Source organism: Nannobrachium achirus, assembly GCF_963921795.1.
Source record: "Nannobrachium achirus genome assembly, chromosome: 21".
Lineage (NCBI taxonomy): Eukaryota > Metazoa > Chordata > Actinopteri > Myctophiformes > Myctophidae > Nannobrachium > Nannobrachium achirus.
Window position 1 is genome coordinate 40,559,682 of NC_137828.1, and position 22,848 is coordinate 40,582,529.

At 43.8% G+C, this 22,848-nt stretch overlaps 1 protein-coding gene across 1 annotated transcript in view; it reads right to left on the minus strand.

The window, feature by feature from the left end:
* Window positions 1–127: 127 nt before the first annotated feature.
* The window catches only part of LOC308306729 (collectin-12-like), a gene marked incomplete at both ends in the record, with an annotated part of 69,264 nt that continues 46,543 nt past the window's right edge, over window positions 128–22,848 (minus strand). Inside the window, 9 exons of the mRNA XM_080751773.1 lie at window positions 128–315; window positions 4,184–4,329; window positions 4,839–4,948; window positions 5,562–5,698; window positions 6,776–7,270; window positions 8,907–9,645; window positions 11,147–11,451; window positions 11,986–12,072; window positions 19,120–19,242. Of these exons, the coding sequence (XP_080607899.1) occupies window positions 128–315; window positions 4,184–4,329; window positions 4,839–4,948; window positions 5,562–5,698; window positions 6,776–7,270; window positions 8,907–9,645; window positions 11,147–11,451; window positions 11,986–12,072; window positions 19,120–19,242 (2,330 nt within the window). The remainder of the gene's footprint in view (window positions 316–4,183; window positions 4,330–4,838; window positions 4,949–5,561; window positions 5,699–6,775; window positions 7,271–8,906; window positions 9,646–11,146; window positions 11,452–11,985; window positions 12,073–19,119; window positions 19,243–22,848) is intronic.

The following is a 22,848-nucleotide window of genomic DNA, read 5'->3' on the forward strand; positions in this document are numbered from 1 at the left end:
TGCACAGATCAATCGCAAACCCTTTTGTCACTGAGCAACAATAACCATCATCACCCTCACTGGAAAGAGGGTTCGTGTTAGGCAATCAGAGCATTGATTAACATGATCGCTCTCCATGTCAGTGGTGCTAATAGAAACCAGAGTGAAGGCCCGATTCTGCTGGAATTGTCAACCTGAGATGGAACTGAGCCTGGCACTTTACACTGTGGTTCCTGCTGTCACTGTTATCAGTGTGGATACACATCCTTCTTCTGAATTCTGTGTCCACCAGCCAAACGTACTGTTGCCTTCTTGAACTGAAACCACCCCTACTGCCTGAGAGGGTAACATGAAGAGTGGGCACTAAGGAAGAGTGTGCATCTCGATGTAAAATTGGCAAATTTCTCCCAAATAATAATGTTTGGAAAATGGTCTTAAGTAATGTAAATAATACATGATTAGATATGCTTGGAACATTCAACAATTGCTGCAAATTGCTCCAAAACCAGTATATCTTATCATTTTGGGTGTAAATAAGAAGTTGAAGGATAAATGTAGGTGTGATAATGATGTACCGTGCATGTTCAAATCATGTATACTTTACATTACTTTAAATTACTTACTTTAAATTACAACTTTTCAAAAGACCATTTTGGACGAAATACAGTTATATATACACCAAGATGCACACTTTTCCTTAGTGTCAACTCTGCTTGTATCCCGAGTCATCTGCACTGATGGCTGATACAAGACACTGCACCCACCTTCTGTTCTGTGTGAGATTTACCATTGTTTACCAAAATTAGCGACCATCAAATTATGTTACAAAGTTGTGGGGCCAGTAGGCAGGCCATGTGAAGAGATTTGGTTTAGTGAGGTTGTCCGTTGCAAGTCACCTGCCACATGTACGTAGAATATTATAAAAAAAAATAAAAAAAGGAAATAAATTACTCACACTGTAGAGAGTGAGTGGCATCGCAGAATTCAATTTGTCACCACTTTTGGTGTAATAACAAAAGGTTAATAAATCTGACTTGTGTCCCTTGAGCTGTTTTTTTTATTGATTTTTTTAAATCAATTGGCAGTTTTATATTTTAAGTATTTTCCAAAATTGTATACCTAAAACAACATGTGGCAATAGGTTTGAGAGAAAAAGGTAACACATAGCAATATTATACCTCATTAATAAACAGACATTTGGGCAAGTTGTTGCTTCCTCTGTGTATATTTGTTAAGCCTTTTTGTGAACACAGCAATGTTAAATGACATCACCAGCTAGATTTATGGGCATAGATTTAATTTCTTGAGGACAATTTAATTTGTTCAAGTATCACTTGGTTGGCAATACAGTATCTATTCTATTTTGAAGCCAAGCCTGTATCTGAATGAATGAATGTATGTATGAATGCCAGTGTCACACTGCTCCTATTCTCTTTGATGTTGCTTTGATGTTTACCATGTCAAAATAATTTACGGGAGTGCATCTTAAAACTAAATTTGATTCTTGTCATAGACCACAACAGGTCTACAGTGCTAGTGATTGTTTTGTGTAATCGCAGTCTTCAGTTTTGTTGTTTTAATAAACATGTTTGTCCAAGCTGTTGTCCATGTCGCTGACAAAGAATCTCTAGAGTTCAGAGTGCCTCCGATTAAAGGTGCTACGATGAGATCATTTCTATCCTCTGTGCTGCTGAAGGAGTAACTGTGATTGAGTAGAACTACAGATGGTAAACAGGATGTGAAATGATGGGAAGAAACTGTACTGACTTACGTTGATACGTTATTGCTATACCTAGCCCATGATGCTTAGCCTGGAAACCAAACCAAACTGCCACAGCAAAAAGAAATTGCCCTGAACAGATTGGTCCGTTTGAATTACATTTCGCTTACCCCAGAGTGGCTGACCATTCTGGCTGACCATTCAGAGCCCACTATTCAAAGTGTGATTTTTTTCTTTCTTTTGCTGTGACATTTGAATCTGTTTGTAACCGCCCGCTTGGAAATGATTCTTCCACACCGATGTTCCAGACTAATATCTACCCAGTGATATTAGTCTGGCCATGCCAGGCTACGTGATGCAAGGAATCAAACAGATTCATTGCGATCCAGGCTAGAGAGAAAAGAAACAATAAAGTCAATGTAAAAGAAATCTCTGGATTACCGGTAGTATTATTGTTGAAGACTAACAGTATAATATATGAAAATCACTTTTTGTGCAAAATAAATAAACTAGGTTCTTCAATAGTACTGAGTGAGTTTTGTGATGGATATATGAACCAATACTGATCTACAGTCTATGATTTCATCTATGGTAATATGGTTCTGCATGCAAATTCAAACATGGGAAAACAAGCTCATAAGCACATTGTTGGTTTTACATCTTTATTTGTGTTTAGTTTCTTTCATCATTGCATTAGGTGGTTTCCTCTGTCTCTTTGTGGTGTTGTTTACACTTTGAGTGTTTTTAACAATACCAGGAAACATGATTTCCCTGAGCGCAGCAAAGTGGCACATTAGATGTTTGTATAGGCAGGATCTACAGTCGCTTATTGAATGTACATGTTGTATAACAGTAACAAATAACTCCCATGTTCTATAAAATACCATAATACGCAATACTATGCTGTAAACTTGCAGTCTCAACTTTAAATCAAGCTGATTTTCAGACATTTTATGTGTAAATACTTCATTTATTCTGACTAAGTGATATTAAAAAGGTACTACTGTATATAGCCACATTCAATAGATTACGGTAGTGGGTTTGTCAAAGATAGCATCACAGCAACATGTTTTTGCAAATACTTTTGCATGATTTCAAGATCATACCTTTAAACATAACTGTTGAAGGCACTATGGTGAGTCCCCTTGACTATAGAATTTATTTCCTACAAAAAGAACCGCAGTACTATGAAATATACATTCAGATATTCAGTTGTATGTGGAATAGTCATAAAAAAACAATGCAAAATATCAATATAAATCAATTGGTGATTAAAGCAGCACTATGTACTGTAACCTTTTAACAACAATATAGCATATTATGTCCCACAAAAGGGGGGGTCCCTGCTAGGGGCTTGACTATATTACTACTGTATGTAGCCTATAGGGGAGACAATGAGGTTCATCCTAGCATTTGCCAAGGCACCAAAGCAGAACTGCCAGTCAAAGCAAAGACTGGCCAATCACTGCACGTCCTCGCCGGACCTGCTTGTAGAGACTCTTGGAGAATGAAGTCAACGTCTTTGGCTGCCTTGTTATTTGTGTCCAAAGTGGCCACTGGTACCCTAAACTACATAGTGCTGCATTAAAAAAAATAAAGAAAGAAATACAAAAATACAAATAAAACAACATTTCTCCACATTTTGTAATTGTCCTGCAGCTGTATTGCACATGCTGTAAAAAATAATAGTGAACCAAATTCACTTTGAAGGAGAACGGAATTTGGTCACCAGTGAGAAGAAGAGGTTTGCTCGTGCAGCCGTGGGGCTCAGTTCAAAATTGTCCCTCTTCTCTCTCTCTCCATAATGTAATAATGTCCATGTGCTTGGTCACAGCACCAGTGACATGAGTGAGTGGAATCTAGCTGCTCAGTACACCCTGCCTGTCATAGACAGTGCTATGACCCAGGGGATCCCGCTGTAGAACAAAACAAATCATGCCATTAACAATGGATTAAAGCAAAATAAATCTCACCGCTGATAAAAAATGTTTGTATGGCCTATTATGTGATGTGATTCTTTATGACGCAATGCTTCTGCAGCGCGAGGCGTTGTGAGCTTGTCTGCTATTTTTGGTGCATGACACCGTGTGAAAGGAAGCTTATCAAGTCCTATAGTCAGCACAAATAGATAAACAAGTGCTTCTCTGGGTGCTTGTCTGAGTGCCTTTAAAAGAGCTCTTAAAAACTGGTTACAAAATAGGTAAAAGCTAGCATTAAAAACATTACATTATATATTTATTAGTCAGAAATAATATACATAATCTCTTTGCCCTATTGTGGCAATTACCCAAATATTTGTTGAAATACCGGCATGCACTTTAAAATACTGACTATGTACTTTGAGTTTGAAATGATAAACCTTTTGTATGTATATGTGTTGCTAACATAAGTGTCATAAGTGTTTTTATGAACAAAATGAACCCTGGTATGAACATGCTCAAATAAAACACAGGAACGGAAGCGGTCATAGTGGGAAACACTCACCACCCTCCATCTCCTTCTCACAGATGTAGCTTATGAGATCTTCACAGAAGAAATCATTCCACAGCCCTTCATGAATGAGCCCCACACAGTCTTCTCCTCTCTCATGTCCATGACTCCAGTTGTCTGGCTGGCCAGGCTTCCACTTCCTGCAGGTGAACAGCAGAGGGCAGTAACAACACATTGTAACAAGTTGGTTGTTAGATCACCCACAGAGACTGGAGCAATAACTCAAACACTTACTGTGGGTTCTTCAGGTTTTGTTTTAACCTGAGTACTGAGTACTACTGAGAGTTCACAGGACACAGGATGTATTTGAACCACTTTCCAACCCGTCATCCCCATTGTGAGCATTTCAATACACAAATTGTTTTCAATCTGTCATGTTCGCTATTGGTCTTTCGACAAAGTATATAGGACTTAAGTGGTTATAGTCAATGATATCGACTCTGTTGGGTGGAAACCTCATATGACCCAAACTGTTACATTTCAGGATTCAAATTCAAAAGTAGCATGTGGATCTGCTATTTTTGCATTTTGCTGCTACTTTGGATGCTTTTGTGTGACACTGTAGTATGATCAAATAGGATCTTAATTTTTGAAAAAAGATGTGGAGATATGGAGATTCTGCCTGATAGTTTTTGCTGTTAAGACTCACGTGAAGGTGGGTTGGGTTCCGTCCTGCCATCGCCACACGTTCTCCTCCTCTCTGTCCGTCAACCCCATCCAGAAGTACCCCTTCCCTGACGTCTGCTTCTTCAGCCATCTCTGCACGGGGTCAGAGGAGGACACAGCGAAAAGCACAGTCACAACAACTTCTACCAAAACGATGACATCACACATTACAGAGCAATGACACATTTTACATAACAGCACTGAGGTCCCATGAAGTCTGCGGGGCAAGCCTTCATTTCCAGGAAAAGGTATGGAAAATTGGTTTGAAGCCTAATTTATAATTTGTCACACCACATTGCACACCGAAAAATCATTTGTCGTTTTTGAAAATCATTTTCCGCGAGTGGTAGAAATGTTTACAAGAACAGTGGGCACTAAGGAAGAGTGGGCACCTTGTGTAAAATTTGCTATTAAATGTGAAGTAATGTAGTATACATGATGTGAATTGTCATGCACGGTAAATCATTACCAGACTTAAATATAATCTTCAACTTCTTGTTTAGGCCCAAAATGACTGCATATACAGGTTTTGTAGCAATCTGTAGCAATATTAGACCTTAATTGTCAAATATTCAATCATGTTCCAATCATGTGTATTTTGATTATTTTACATCTTGGACAAACATAGCCAATTTTACATTGAGGTGCCCACTCTTCCTTAGTGCCCACTATTCCTGTTAATAGAAATAGAAATAGTCTTAAGTACCTGTTCCTCCATGTCATTGATGATCAACAGTGTTGCGTAATTCAATGCACAGATTGCCTTGGCGTCATCAAAACTATGCAGCTCTTTGGAGAAAAGGTAGCACTTGTCTCTGTAGTTGACCCATTCAGCAGGGCAACCTGCAATGAAGAGCAATAATAAAACACTTTAAGATCATCTCGAGCAGTTTGATACCACTATAGTTATATTGATTGAATACTGTATTAGTCAGCAATTTGGGCTAAAAGGATAACAGAAAAAGTCCTGGGGACTTGTTTAGGACATTGTGGTCTTATGTATTCTGCTGCTTTGAAACTGCTGCTCACCCTCCACCACCCCAGCTACCATCCATGTTGGATCTTCTTTTATGTAACTGGGATTCAGAGTCCCTATGACTGGGAGATACGCTTTCTTAGAGTACCTAAAAGCAGATTCAATTCATTGCCAAAGCATAATAAATATATTGCTAATTTTATAGCCAATAAAAATATAATCTATACATAAGTTGCCCGTTATCCATTCATGAGTTGTCCTGACAGAAATGATTTAGAAGGCATTTGTGTGGACTTAACTCATTTGCTGCCATTTAACAATACCTTCGTACTCTCATATGCCCCTGTCTCCATAGACTTCCATGTAATTCATAGTGCACGGATCATGCACACCCATGCCTAGATAATGCACCACGTGTGTCCACATTGCTCACAGCTTTCAAACAAAAAAATCCGAATGGAAATCCGTTCAGGCATTCATGAGATAGCAGCCATTATGTTTTCCTAAAATGTAAACAAAGATGGCTGCCATGTTTGAAAGATGGGGTTGCTATGGGGGTTAAACATGCAATTTCGCGATTGCTATCATGCCTACTACATTTTTTGTTTTTTTTGTTTTTTTCAAAAACTGGAAATTTCCGGGTTCTACGGGCATGGCAGGGCGGTACAACGGGATTTTTTCGGGATTTTCGGCCATAGCAGCAAATGAGTTAAGCAGGGGGTCAACAGGGGGGTTGCATACTGACCTGAATATGACCCCTGGCACAGTGTGTGTGTGTGTGTGTGTGTGTGTGCCGACGTGAGCAGTGCTAGCCAATCAACGATGCTCCCTAAGCCCTACCGAACATCAGTATAGGGGGCGTGGTCTCTTAGCCAATTGTAATATAGGATGATGTGGCGGCATCATGTATCAAGTATGATGTTGAATGATGGTGAGGGGCTCACCTGGTGCCGACAGCGTGGGGGCAGGGGGCTGGCTCTGAAGAGACACGGGGCCCAGGGGCATGGGCAGCGGCGGTGGTCGGGCAGGGATCCCCGGTAGTCCAGGGGGTCCGGGTGCCCCCACGGGCCCAACGGTTCCCCTCGGCCCCTGCTCGCCAGCAGGACCCGTCGGTCCTCGGATGCCAGGCGGACCCTGTGCGCCCTGAGGGCCGGGCTGTCCGTCTCTCCCGGGCAGCCCGGAGGTGCCCGGCTCTCCTTTGGCTCCGGGGGGGCCCGCCCTGCCGCCCGACCCCCGGGAGCCCTTCGATCCGGGGCCGCCCCGGGAGCCCGGTTGACCTTTTAACCCCGGCAGGCCCGGTGGTCCCTGAGCTCCCTTTTCTCCTCTGAGTCCTTGCAACCCGGGCACACCCTTGTCCCCTTTCTCCCCCTTCTGTCCAGGCTGACCGATGGGTCCCTGGGGTCCTTTGTCCCCTCTAGAGCCCCTGGGACCAGGTGGACCTAAAACATAAAAAAGTGAAAGAGAAACGTTAAGTGACAAGAACATATAAGTATTATAGGGCATAGCAGTGGTGCCACAGATAGAATAGCCATTCATTCATTCTCATAGAGATTTCTGAAAATATTTATATAAAGTAGTTTAAGCCTGGAACCAAGCCATCCAAGCTCCTGGTGAATCATGACCATAAAACATCATTTTGATTCTGTGTCCAAAAAATATTTGAAAACCCCAAAGATATATACAGTATATATGAGGAACACTGGAAATCTCTGTTGGAACTGTTACCCCAGCGACCCGATTCCGGATAAGCGGTTGAAGATGGATGGATGGATATATATGTCACAGAGTTTTTGAGATTCAGTGAGATTGAGACCAGGACTGCTCGTTTTTTGGGCGCGAGGTGGAGAAAGCGGTGCCTCCTTCCGGGGACTGCCCATAAGGTGAACTACAAAACGAGCGCTCCGGTCCCAATCTCACTGGTACCTCAAAAACACTGTAACATATAGATACAGTAGTATGTAATACAAATACAATATACAAAAACAAAACGCATTGTGAAGGCTTGTCGATCTGCTACTTTTGCTATTTTTGGATTTGAATCCTGAAAAATAACAGTTTTGGACGTCTGGGGCATTAATTACATGTGAGGTATTTCCAGACAGAGTGACTTACAGTCAGTGCAAGTGCAAAGAGTAAGTGAGCAGCATGAGCCAAATCAGCCAACAACAGAGTGAGCGGTTCACTAATTGCAGTGCTAAGAAATCAAGTACCGTATGCGGTACAAAAACAACTACACAGCAGGTAGACATCAAACCTAACATCTATTTGACTAACAATCTAAATAGCGTACTTGGCATCTTAGAACAAGAAAAAAACATAAATATAGCTGTATCACATAACATACGGTAGTAGCTTATGTGAAAACAACATACCCATCCACACACAGCATCTATTTCAACGGTTATCGTTATTATGACTAGACCGCCCGGTGCCTGTTATTTAAAAAAATTTGGAGTAGCGAATTATTTATTTTTTAACAACATTTTCTTTCAATGTATAGTCATTACCCTCCCCACAGATTGTAAGATCCATCCTGGATGGCTTGATTGTTTTTTTCAGTCAAATATAGGAGCGAATCTCAGAGCATGTAAATAAATAAATCAACCTCACGTTATGTCAATCATGTTTGCACACTGCCGCCCGTTTTTCATTTATTTTCGGACCACTGGGTTGTTCCTTGCTCTCTCTATCTCTCTCTCTCTCCTTGCCCTGAAAAACGCATTTCGCAATTAAAAAATGCAGCAGTGTGCAACCAGCTTTACTTGTCATTGCTATTGAACCCTATTGTACTGACTCACCTGCCAGTTAGCTCACCTGCGGAAGGATACAGCACCTCTGTCCCACTCCTTCCGTTCAACACTCCCACAGCCCCTGCCCCAGGCCCTTCCCCTGCCCCAGGCCCTTCCCCTTCCCCTGTCCCAGGCAATGCCCCAAGCCCAGCCCATACGAGTCGCTAATGCAGTGACAAAAATCACCCGGCCAACCCTCTAGATTCTGCAGTGGTAGACTGTAGACAGGTACTTTACCCTCCTACACCTAAGTGCCAGGAGTCGCTACACACAGCATACTTCTTACCCTGCAGAATAGTGAAGTTGGTAATGAGCTGCGAGTGCTTCGAGTCCACCAGCTTCATCTCCTCCATCACGATGGAGAGGCTGGTGACCTCCTTGTCCATGCGAGCGGCCATCTCATCCTGCTGGGCTCTCAGCGTGGCCGCCTCCGCCCCCATGTCCGCCACGCTGTTGTTGAGGTTCAGCAGGTACTCGGAGTGGCGGCCGACCGTCTCGGCGCACGTCCGCAGGTCGTTCAGGTTGAGGTTGATGGCGCCCAGCAGCTGCGTGGTGAAGCTGATGTTGCCCGTCACGCGGTCGATGCTCCACTCCGACGCGTCCAGCCGCGCCTCCAGCTGCTCGAAGCGGCCGGCGGTGAGGTTGTCGTGGCTCTGGTGCTGCTCGGCGAGCTCCCGGAGGCTCTGGTCGTGCTGGTCCGCCAGGCCGCTGGCGTTCTGCAGCTGGCCGGCCAGCGAGGCCAGCTGGGAGCCCACCTCCTCCAGGCTGTCGTTGTTGAGCTTGGCCAGCGCCGAGGCGTTGGACGCCACCGCCTGCAGGTTCTCCACCTTGTCCCGGAGCCACGCAGCGTCGGAGCGCGTCTGCCGCGCCGTCTGCTCCAGGCCCTGGAAGTCGTTGCGCATCTTCTGGATGGCCTGGCTGGTGTCATCCACCGAGCGCTGCAGGATGGCGATGAGGCCCCGCTGCTGCGCCTGGGTGAGGTTCAGGCTGCCGATGCTGAGCAGCGCCTGGTTCTGGAGCTTCACCTGAGCCTGCAGTGGTGTTGGTTTTGACAGCAAGTTTTGATTTAGTTTTTTTTGTCATAGACTTTTGAATATTTAAATATTTTTGTAATTTGAAAGGTTTTAGTTTCAGTCGACTAAATGTGTTTTGGTGGGCCTTGATGGCGTCGCAATGACAGATTTCACACATCTGAAAATAGCCGATCTACAAACTCAAGTTTGGAGATCTGCTATTTTCAACTGCTATAGTGCAACCAAACATAAAATGACGAGTCTTTTAGTTCTACTGGATCTCTTCTCCACTTGTCCCTCCCTCCCTCACATTCTTGTCCAGGAACACTCACGTCAAAGTAGATTTAACCATTTATTGCAACAAATGTAATACAGTTAAAACCCATTTAGTGCTCCAGACATGAACGGGTTAAATGTCCAGCGTGCCTCTCGCAGGGCTCCATACACGGCCAGTATCTTATTTTGAAGGCCAGAAGTCCATTGCGTAAACACTTCCGGGTTGACGTCATGACGTCATTCAACCGAAGCCTTCGTCACCCCATGCTGTTCCTAAAATGGCCGATCGATGCATTTGTTATTATGTTATTGTAGCGAGAATCTAATGCCACCCTTGGCTTTAAAAGTGTTGTTTGGAGAAAATGGACATTAAAGAAGAGATTCCCCGTCGGCCTCCATGTTATGGGATTACTATTTTGTGCACGTGGATCCGTGATGATGATGAATCGGCGAGGCCGATCGTGCCAGGACCTTCCGCCGGGCTATAGGGTAGGAGAACCGACGTTACTCTATATACAGTATTTTACGCGAGTATACTCGGGATCGGCACTCTAAATACTTGAGTATTTTTCACGAGTATACTCGGGATCGGCTAGAAATGAGTTAAACTAGGCGTTAAAGGCTCCACTTTCGGAGATGTTCCCTGACTGACCTGATTTACAGCTGAGGCGAGCGAGACACTTGTGTCATGCATGAACTAACGCTATGCTTAATTTTTTTATTTTGTTTTCGTCAGTAAAAAAAAGAAAAAAGTAGTCGATGGAAGATTTCTCGTCATACAGTTTTCTTGTCGTTGCAGTGGTTCTGAACCTGTGGGTCGGGACCCACAACTTGCCCCAAGGGGGTCCCCCCAATTATTTTAGGGGGGGTCCCCAGATGATTAGCTTAATGAGAGACATCGTTTTCTCACTCAACAGTAAACAAACCAACATACAGTATAAGTGTATGGAGGGTGTCTGCACATTTCCAAAGTGAGAATTTAAAGACTTTTAAGACCCTTCTAATACCTGCCTGTAAAATTAAAATTGACATTCTCCATAATGTCAAATAGACGATCTACATGCTTACAACGCCGTTGTGAGCATGTAGATCTGCTATTTTCACAATAGATCTGTGTTAAGCTAAATGTAATGCCTCAAGTCTTGGCATTACAAGTGGGGGGTCCCCAGTTCAAATAAGATTATTTTGGGGGTCGCAGCCTGAAAAGGTTGAGAACCACTGGTTTACTGAAGTCAACACTAGCCTGCAACTGGGTCTGCAGCTGCTCCGTGTCGTCCTGCAGGCCCTCCATGGTGCTGCTGTAGGAGCGCAGCGTGCCGTTGACGGCGCCCAGCGTGGCCTGGTTGGCGTCCAGCAGGCCCTGGATGGAGCCCTGGCTGCTCTGGAGGTCCGAGCCGGCCGACCGCAGCTGGACCAGGGCGGCGCGGTTGCTGCTGCTGCGCTCGGCCACCTCCGACAGCTGCCTCTGCAGCGCCTGGATGTTGCTCTTGAACACCTGGATCTCTGTGGTGGTGTTGTCGGACCTCTGCCCCGTTTGGTCACCTGAACACACACGGACACGGATTTCAGATGTTATGGTGAAAATGTCTTTGTGATATATTTATCCCTATCCCTGTTGGGGATAGGGCGTGGTTTACTGGTGCCACAAAATAATCGGCCATGCATTTTTCCCATTAGAGATTTACAAAAATATATATATATCCATTATTTTAAGCATTGAATCAAGCTATCCAGGATCCTGGTGAATCGTGACCATAAAACCTTTGATTTTGTGAAAAGAACGCCAAATAAAGGGTATTTATCATATCAGTAAATATATAAAAAAAAGGGTTTTATGGTCATGATTCACCAGCATCCTGCATGGCTTGATTTTAGGCTTAAAATAATTTATGGGTATCTATGGGTAAAAGTAATGGCCGATTCATTAAACCACGCCCCCTGCTATGCCCAGTAGAGGTAAATAAAGATTCTACATCTAATTCTAGACTTGATTTCAATAACCAACGCAGTCAAACAACACTGCCACTAACAGGAGTAAAGGGTAATATAGTGACATCTAAGTTGTGTAAATCTTACCAAGCTTTTTCAAGTCCGACTCGACAGTGATTATCTGCCCTCCGTAGTTTTCCATCCCTTCGGAAACATTGTCAACTCTTTGCACCACTATTGCAAAAAGAAGAAGAAGCACAAAACGAGACGGGTAAGGCCAGCATTAACTTCACATTATTGTCTAATGTCTACATTATTAAGAGACGTATGGAGAGGACAGAATAGCCTGCAACCAGAGACTGCACATATGAAAGGGATCAGAGAGGAGACCAATGAACGCCACTGACAGATTAGCTGTAATTCGTTTTTATAAATCTGCTGGGGATTTAATAAAGGTGAACTTGATTATAGCAATCTCTAGGATCAAGGCACATCCCAGTGCTATGTGTGCGCATGTGTGTGTGCGCGTATGTGTGTGTGTGTGTGTGTGTGTGTGTGTGTGTGTGTGTGTGTGTGTGCGTGCGTGCGTGCGTGCATGCATGCATGCGTGTGAGTGTGTCTGTCACACGAGAGAGTGGCAAAGGAAAGATAAATTGAAAGAAATCAACAAGGAAGGAAGGAAAGAAATAGAGAACAAACAAATGTTAACAAAAGCATAGAAAGAACATAGTGAAGGAATGGTGGGAAAAGAAAGAAAAGAGAGAGAAAGAAAGAAAGAAAGAAAGAAAGAAAGAAAGAAAGAAAGAAAGACAGAAAGAAAGAAAGAAAGAAAGAAAGAAAGACAGAAAGAAAGAAAGAAAGAAAGAAAGAAAGAAAGAAAGAAAGGGATCATACAGTAAAGAGTGATGCTGCAGTGTGGCAGTGGGTGGTCAGTGACAAAGAGCCAGGCTGTAGGAATAGAAGGAGCAGATGAGGAGACAGTGGTCGGGCCCGGGGGACAGGAAGTGACCCAAGGGGGGGTCTTCAGTAAATAGGGGGATCAAAGACAGCCCCCTGAGGGAGGGCCAGTGCTGTGGCAGGGAGGCTCCGTCCGCGCGCCCCCACGGGCGATGACGGGACCCTTCATTTCCTCTGGAATGTGTCTGGGATTCCAGGGAATCATGCCATTACCGCCACCACCACCACCACTGTCCGCCGCCAGGAGCTCTGCCAGGGGGATACAGGACACATCCTTCACCAGTTACTAACCACAAAGGTTCCTCTGCTGGGAAGCTGCAGCGCCGCTGCTTTGTTTGCACCCCACCACCAACTGAAGATCTGTCTGAATCGGTGGTGATTCTGACAGATCAAGTGTGTCATTGCAATGTGGTACCACTAGAGTTAGGATCCCGAACCGTAGGAAACGGATCCAACATCGAGGAACCGGAATCGGTTCCATCACTTTAGAAACCACTGTCCGGAAACCTGTTTTGATCACTGTCAGAGCTGGTTATGTGGACTTCACTTTAGCCATGCAATTACAATACCAGTGGTTATCAGCCTTTTTAATATCAAGGACCGCCATGACTCTGAGAGTGTACAAATGGAACCAAATGAACCCTTACGGGTCCATTTGGTTCCATTTGTACAGTCCTATAAGGGTCCATTTGGAACCCCCCTATAGAAATAGTCAAATGGAACCGTTAAAGGGATATTCAACCCCCAAAAATATATTTTCTATAGATTACTCACCCCATGGAGACTTGAATTCATGGATATTTGTTTGTTTTTGTCGCATTCCGAAGTCAATAATTTGATGACCTGCTTTGTTCCCTATGGAGACACAACGAGTCTCCTCAAATTATTGACTTAGGAATGTGACAAAAACTAATAAATATCCATGAATTAAAGTGTCCATGGGGTGAGTAATTGATAAAAAAAAGTAATTCAGTTAAAATCCTAAAGGACCCCAACCCTAGGTACCAGGGCATCCCCCCAGTCTTTTGAGCAGGACCCGAGAGAGTGTGTCTACCTCACGTATTGATCGAAAAGACCATACAGCCATCGACATCTCTTACCAATTCTTATGAAAGCTGCCGAGTGTCAACAGCTCGAATTAACCTATAGGAATGACCCTGGCTGGATGCACATCAACGGTCCATTGTGTGACCCGTTAAGCACATGGTGTTCCATGCGAGCCCACACTGTTTCATAGGAACAGTATTTCTAGTTTTAGATATGATGTTAAATACATTGACATTTAATGATATTTCTACCACTTTTTGTGGTCACATGTTCAGATACTGGATTCTGATTGGCTTAAAACAGTGGTAAATCAGTTAACAACCTTGAGTTGGTTCGTGGACCCCGCCCACTGTTGTTTTGCAGTTCTAACATTTCCAAGATCAAACTAAATAACCTTGCAAGTTACAACTGTGTTTTCTTTCATTTATATGGTAGAAGTGGTAGAAAAGCAATTTACCATTCTAGGGTCGTGGGTTGTTTGGCACTCGGCTTCGCCTCGTGCCACAGCCCACAACACTGAAACAGTGGTAAATCAGCCAACAACCCACTCCCTCTTATGGTAAATGGCTTAAATACAGAATACTAAATGGCAAAGATATCTAGACTGAATGAAACAAGAAGGGAAATGGAAAACAGGACCCAAAACAATCAAAGAATCAGAGCAGTCTTCTCACTATCAACAAATGAAATGGGAGAGTGTGGACTACATGAAATATCGGCAAACCCAAACGTACGTTAATAACAAGCTTTAATGACTTGCATGTGTGTTAAGCCCTGTGATGGTGCAAAACGGTTGCGAGGAAGGACTTGTTTGATCCGCACAAGTATTATAAATCTACTTACAGACTTACAGTAGCATGACATTTAAATGGGGAAGGATTTGCTTTAAGTGAGAGCCGGTCAAAGTCATTTGACAACAATACGGATAAGTGCGAGACTATCTTTTAGAAATCACCGGGCATGGTGAAGTTATATGCTGCATGGCATGTTGAACTAAATGTTTCCACATGCGCAGAGAAAGCTTTGTAACATTGATACTTCTGTTCTATGGTATTCTACAGGGGACTGCCCATAAGTCCGACATCTCATTAGTCCTTGATTGGTTAGGGTTAGGATTCACCAGGTTAGCATTCACCAGCGTCAAGGCACCATAGGGCATACTGTAGCAGTGGTGGCCATTTTGTGGTTCCACAGATAGAAACCCCATTCATTTTTCCCATCGAGATTTCCAAAAATATTTATATACGTACATATATTTTAAGCCTGGAATCAAGCCCTACAGGCTCCTAGTGAATCATGAACATAAAACATTTGATTCTGTGTAAAAAAAAATCCACTAAATATTTTTTGATGTTTTCATTTATTTCTTCAAATGTTGCATGATCGGGGGCACGGTGGCGCAGTGGTTAGCACTTCGCCTCACAGCTAGAAGGTCCTGGGTTCGATTCCCGCCAGGGAACGCTGTGGGTGCTGGGGGCATGTTTCTCCCTCCGCGTCATCAGCGCCCACACCCTAGGTGGGGTCGGCGATAGGGCCTTTCTGTGTGGAGTTTGCATGTTCTCCCCGTGTCTCCTAGGGTTGATACCCTCACAAAAACATCCAGTAATCCTGGTCTCAATAATGCCTCCCCCTGGCCAGCCGGGGCGCTTGATGGAGGGGAAAGGAACTGGTTGTAATAACGTGTTCCTTCCACACGCTACGTCTAAACCAGGGAAAATCCCCCCTGTCAGGTGAAAAGAAACAACTTGGACTACTCATGCATTGAAGGAAGCATGAGGTCAGTCCGTTGTCTCCCCAGGCACGGCAGAGGGAGAGCAGAGCCCAGGATTACATAGACAATTGGCACTGGGTGAAAAATGGGTTGCAAAATCGTGGGATAAAAATTATGTAAAAAAAAAAATGTTGCATGGTCATGATTCACCAGGAAATGATTGATATAAATTGATATAAATATTTTCAGAAATCCATATTCTCTGTGCAGTGCAGGAAAAAAGACTTCCAAGACAACAGCACATACCACTATTCTCTGAAATAGGAAAAATCACACCCGTGTGAACTGAGCGGTGGTTCCCCCCCCCCCCCTCCCCCCTGTGTGTGTGTGTGTGTGTGTGTGTGTGTGTGTGTGCGTGTGCGTGTGCGTGTGTGTGTGTGTGTGCCTGGTCTGGCCTGGCCTGAACAACAGCGCCCCTCCCTTAACATGTGTGGTCAGAAAAGGTTACTGCAGGCTACAGACAGACAGACAGACACGCACGCAGACAGACAGACAGACAGACCCACACACACGGCCACGTATAGGAGCGTTGTGACCACCGCTCAAAAAAGGTTGTTAAATTGTATTGGGGAAAAAAATGGCCGCTCCTAATCAAGCGGTTTGGGGAAACTTGAGCACGGGGAAAAACGTCATTTCAAAATGTCATTTCAACCAACATGCTCAAAGTTGTTGCTTATTTCCTTTGTTCACCGTTGTGGACACACACTGTGTGGGTATACACAAACACACCCACATTATTGTCTAGACAAAAAAAAGAAATTAAATAAGGAAAGCAAACAATAAAAAAAAATCTGTTCTGGTTGCAGGACCACATGGCCAGCCTGAGAGGATACGTTCCACATAGGAAACTAAGCAAGACATTTATAGACTTCAGACAAAAAACAGCCCACAACTACAAGAGACCAAACCATACACATATGGCACATTGTGTCTCTCATGGACACCCACCCATACATAGTGTATGAATGCATGGATGCAGATAATACTACTCTATTCCTAATAAATAAGTCCTTCATAGTTGCATCAACACTTTAAGTTCAAGAGCTACATTTAGTATAAATACATTTTAAGCCTTGTCAAGGCAGGGAATGATCAAATTGGACCATGTTGTATAAAACATTCGACAAAACATTCCTCCCCTTTCCCCTCTATTACACTCTGTCCTTTATATTATTTTCTCCCAGGTTAGTCATTATTCCCAATTCCCAATTCCCCCATGTATTCCCTGACATTGCAACGCTTTCCTAGTTGGTCGTGTGGAGGATGTAAACACTTCTCTGATAGCTGCTTCTTTACCCCTGACACTGACAGTGTGTCACCTAGAGGATGTCCTCCCCACAGGGCTTCCCACCTATCAGCGCAGCGAGAGTGCTAACTAACTGAAACCCAACTCTGGGCTCCTGAATCGCTCCCCTCCACTCCCTCCTATCCAGCATCAGAGCCCTGAGCTCTGCAGAGTTGCTATCTCCGCTGTCACGCCACGAGGGGTCTACTACGTAGTTGATGCACCTCTTTCCCGTCCTGGCTGTGACCTGGGTTGGTTGCCACAGAGTCAGTTTGCCGGCCACCAGTTCCGGGGGCCTGACACAGTTCACCAGGCCAGCCTCATCCTTCCCTCCCTGACCTTGTCTGTGACCCACGGGAGGCCTTCAAGGAGGTCCACGCTTATGTGACATCAAGTGCCATTCGTAGCATTCTTGTGTGCAATCACTTTTCTCAAGATGGAATGAGAAAAGCCAGTGTAAAGCTGATGAGAAGATGAAGGTTGTTGTTCCATTAAGCTGCATTATAAGGTTGCCAAAGGGAAGCTTCTCTTCAAAGCCAAAGAGACACACGGAGGATATAGTAGGTTAAGTGACAGAGGGACGGAGAGCGATGTGCACGTTAAGTGAAGAGAACACATTGGGTCTCACTACATAACCATCTGGATCATCTGAGAGCACGTTCTGGGGCTGCACTGTGGTTCCCCAGACAGGCCCAGCGCTTCACCGCCAGTAAAATCCCAATTTTCGGTGGGTTCTGCAAGAGTTGTACTGAGTTCACTCCTCTCGCTCATCTGGGTTTCATTAGGCCTGCAGAGAAAACACGCAGCCGCTGAGCAAGAGGCATCGACACAGTCCAGAGTGCAGCCGTAAGGGACATCACTCTTAATGTAGCCGAGGATTGCAGATAACCCAACTCAACATACTAGGTTCTTGCCACTTCCAGTCGATGAAAATCTGGGGAGGGGAACATATGTATATATATATACAGTATGGTCACATATGGGAGTGTTTATCACAATTACAGCAGGAACATTCAAGAGTTCATCCCCTCAGTTGAGAACGACGGCGGGACCATTTCCCCGACCTGGAAAAAATGTGAACTAGCCAACCAGGAAGTTCAGATCCACAAAAAGCCACAGGGCTGTTCGTTCCCGGAGGTGAGAGCTTTAGGGGTGTTGGTAAAATAAACTGAGAGAAGGCTCTGGGGGGAGAGTAGGACGGGCTACATGCTTAGACAAAGTAGAAAAAGGGGACAAGTCAGGCTAAGACACTAAGTGCACATAAATGTAATAGTGGTTGACTATACTTAAAAGTATCTTGTGCTTGAACTAGTGTGGATATTTTGTTACAGATAATATGCCGGTAGGTTTGCTGCTTAACAGTTTCCATTACTGATGCTTCGCCCTTGATTAATAACAACAAGGCATTGCATAACACCATTCATGTTGTGCTTGGGCGGGCAGAAGGGCACTTGAGGGACAAATGCACTCACTCACTCTCTGTCGTTCTTTATTTCTAACACCCTGAAACACACACACGCACGCACGCACACACACACACACACACACACACACACACACACACACACACACACACACACACACACACACACACACACACACACACACACACACACACACACACACACACACACACACGCACGCACGTCCACACAGGTCTCCAGTACAAACAGAATCAACTGGCTCGTCTTAAGTCGAAAAAAGCTGCGTTCTTATTTCCTGGCAGGTCCCGGAGACCCCCGCGAAATGCTTGGACGCACATTCTCTCAACAAACGGTTCAACTTGTGTGGAACGTTTTAAATTATGTTGCCTCATCGAGGTGATGTTGAGAAATGTTAGAAGCAATTGGCCTCTCCCACAGCGTACTGAAAGAGCTGCCATGCTTCTCTCTATGTGTGTTAAGTGAGGCACTGGACTTGAGACGCTCAGAAACATGTCATTTTGTGCTGTTTAGGGCGTCAAGGAACTGCAGAAGTGGTTAATGTATGTTTTGTAATAATAATCAAAATTTACAAAGTAAATAGTAACTTACGTTTTCAAATGATTGTAGTGGCAAAAAAGTATAACATTTGCCTCTGAGATGTAATAGAGTAAGTAAAAGTACTGAAAAATGCAACTTAGTACCTCAAATTAAAGTACAGTACTGTACTTGAGTACATGACTTACTTAGTAGGTTACTTTCCACCACTGAAGAAATATAAGAACAGTCCACCTTCTTACCTTTGTACCCGAGTACAGCAACAGCAATGGTGAGAAGCATACACAGCCCATACAACAGGGATATGGAGGTCTTCAGTGCCCACTCATTCTTACACTTGGTGCACTGCGTGCCTTCCTGGATTCCTGTAGAACAGATGGAAAGAAACATAATGTCACCTATTCATATCTATTCATATCACATACCGTAAAGCAGTGGTTCTCAACCTTTTCAGCCCGCGAACCCCAAAATAATCATATTTTAACTGGGGACCCCCCCTCCCTAAGAGCACTAAGAGTTGAGGCATCATAACATTTTGTATAACACGGTTCTATTGTGAAAATACTGTAGCAGATCTACATGCTCACAAAGCCTTGCAACGCGAGGCGCTGTAAGTGTTAGATCGGCTATTTTCACAATTTCTGTCTCTAATATTTGACAATTTGGCCAATGTTTAATTTGTCGTTTTAGAGGTATTAAAAAGTAGCAGATCTACAAGCTCAAAACACGTTGCTTCGCGCCACGCTTCGAGCTTGTGGATCTGCTACTTTTGATGGTCTTGTGTGACACTATATATAGTATGATCGAGAAGTTTCTGCCCGACAGCACCGATATGGCAGTCAAACCTATCTGTACAGACGGGCAATGAGCCTCAGCTGGTCTGGTGAACCAGGGCGTAAGCCGAGTATAGTGCCCGTCACTGTGGGCTGACCAGGTCTATCCAGGTCCAGTTTCTGCAGTGACTCCAGACCTCTACATCTGAGCAAACATCCCCAGGGCCCACATTAACATTAAAGCGCCCAGCAGTCAGTCGGTCCCCTCAGGGGCCCAACTGGGTGGTAAAAGGGGCAAGGGACACGAAAACAAGCCCTCCCATTGTCTTGTTTACCTTTGGCGACATGCTTATTTTCCTGAGGCAGTCTTCACTCAACAAACTGTCTCTTCTCGCTCTTACACACACACACACACACACACACACACACACACACACACACACACACACACACACACACACACACACACACACACACACACACAAACACACATACACACACACACACACACACACACACACACACACACACACACATTCACACACACCCACGCAGTTCCTTGCAACAAATGTCTTAAACAGGCCTTGCATCCAAGTTTTGAATGAACGGCCATGAATGACAAATTCAATTTTTCCAAGTTGTGAATCTGCACCTAACCGTTTGTTTTGTTTTCTTGCCATATCTGTTCTGTTGGGTACAGCTGATTCAAAACACAGCTCTCAAAAAAGCCCCCGCAAGCCAGTGTGGGGACACTTCCTGGGCATGGCACCCATGGGCCTTCCCAAACTTTTTTTTTTTTTTTTTTTTTTTTTAAGAATATTTCTTTCCAGGAATACGTTTCCCCACAGATGAGTGGTTGAGATCCACAGAGCTGATGGGAACACAGCTGTATTTCATTTTCAAATCAGGAAGTGTGTTGGGGAGGGAGGAGAGGGCCTTTGGTTTTTGTGTATATACCTGGAATGAGATGAGACTATTCTAAAGAGCAAAGGGAGAAGAGCCCTTCAATGTGGAACAATCTCTCCACAAAGGAAGCCCACCACCACAAGCGTGGTATGGAATAGATGGATATCAGATTATCCAGGTTAAGAAGTCTAGAATCGTCTGCAAAAACCAGCAGCCTTCAGAATGGTGAGATGTGAATGGAACAACCTACACGCGTTTTTTTTTGTTTTTTTTTTTTTTTTTAGTTTTTGCGGCAGAGCTTTCAGCACACGGGGTAGCTTAAGTTCAGTTGATACGTTTGGGGTAGGGGGAATACAGCAAGTTAAAATGCAGTGCTGATCAGTTACTCGGCTGAAAGCGCTGATGTTTTGGGCCGCGCTGGGAGTCTTGGCCCAGGATGCTGGGGTTAACAACTCAACTGGTTCTATATGCAGTCAGGGAGATGTTAATGAGTGCTGTGTGTCAGGAGTTTAACACCAACTCCAGCTGGAGCAGAACAGCTATAGCTCAATGCCCCGGTCAACCGACCCACCTCACACTTACCGGAAAGAGTGCTGATGAGGCTACGGGTGGGCAGTCACACTTATGCACGCACGCACGCACGCACGCACGCACTCGCACGCATGCACACACATGTGTCACCAAAGAACAGTCTCTACTGACTACTGTTAGCCAGTAGTACTCAATTACTGTATTGTAATTTGGAGGTACTTTTTACTTTACTGGAGTATTTCCTATACTTTATACTTCTACTCCACTATATCTCAGAGACAAATATTGTGCTTTTTACTCAACTACTTATTCCACTTATTTGAAAACTTCAGTTACTAGTTACTTTGTACGTTTTGATAATTAATACAAAACATACATTAACCACTCCAGCCCTATTTAAACTTTGGCTATTTGAAAATAGCCAATCTACAAGCTCACAATGCATCGCAATACGACGCGTTGGGAGCTTGTAGATCGGATATTTTCAAAAGATTTTTAACTTGTGATATGGGATATTCTGTGCAATGTATGTTTACTTTGGTACTTTAAGTATATTTTGATACCAATACCTTTGTACTTGTTTAATACAAGACTTTTATACTTAAACTGACATAGTACTTAAAATGTGGTACTTAAAGTACTTAAAGTGTGGTTCCTGTGGAAATAAGCCTCGGCTTTCTAGGATCTCCTTTTAGTAGACCTTGTACCAGTGATTTGTACTGTCATGAAACTGTACTTTTTTCTATTGCAAACTTCTAATAAATTCTTCAATCAATCAAAAGTATATCTAGTGGGCTCTTGGGCCAAATATCCGTTCGATCTGTTAATCTTTTTGTGATTAAAGCTGAGCTCACTGGTGGCCCAAAAAAATCCCCATAAATGTCAGCAAAAAACGTTCCATTCCAGGACATCTTTAAATAAGGACAAAGTACACTAGAATTATTTATGACTTATATATATTTATGTCTCGAATTCCACGGAGCCAACGTATATCTCATCTTTTCTTTGGCATGTCATTGTTTGTGATGGTAAAAAGAAAAAGAGAAGAGAAAAGCTTAAGAGACAAAGAAACAGACATGGGCGTTTAGAGGGAGAGAGAGAGAGAGAGAGAGAGAGAGAGAGTATTTCAATGCTCGCCCAGGGTCAAATCCGGCAACCTCAGAGCGGTCGCCACCAGGTGTTCCTAAACCTAACCTCAGTAAAACTATGCCTAAACCTAACCTTATTCCTAAACCTAACCTCAGTAAAACTATGCCCAAACCTAACCTTATTCCTAAACCTAACCTCAGTAAAACTATGCCCAAACCTAACCTTATTCCTATACTAACCTCAGTAACATGAATACAAGAAGGTGAGCGTTCCGATTACCCTAGTGATCTACAAGCTGACTACACGTTGCCTTGTCATATTGAGCTTGTAGATCTGTTAATTTCAGCAAATCCATTGTCACCAAATGTTGTCCTATTATGCCCAGAGTAGGGACGCTAGGATTCATGTGGTTACGGCTGCAATCTGTAACTTTCATGTCCTACCCGGGATCCGAGTCAGTCCCCCCCATACCCCCCTCCCGGCATTTTTCTATTGAACCCAACCACAGCATCTAAATGTCTAATCCAATGCTTCTCAAACCTTTTCATGTCAAGGACCCCCAGATTGATATATATATATATATATATATATATATATATATATATATATATATATATAGTATTATTGGAGAACTAGCTCATGGAGGCCATGAAGGCCTATTCCCAGCAAACC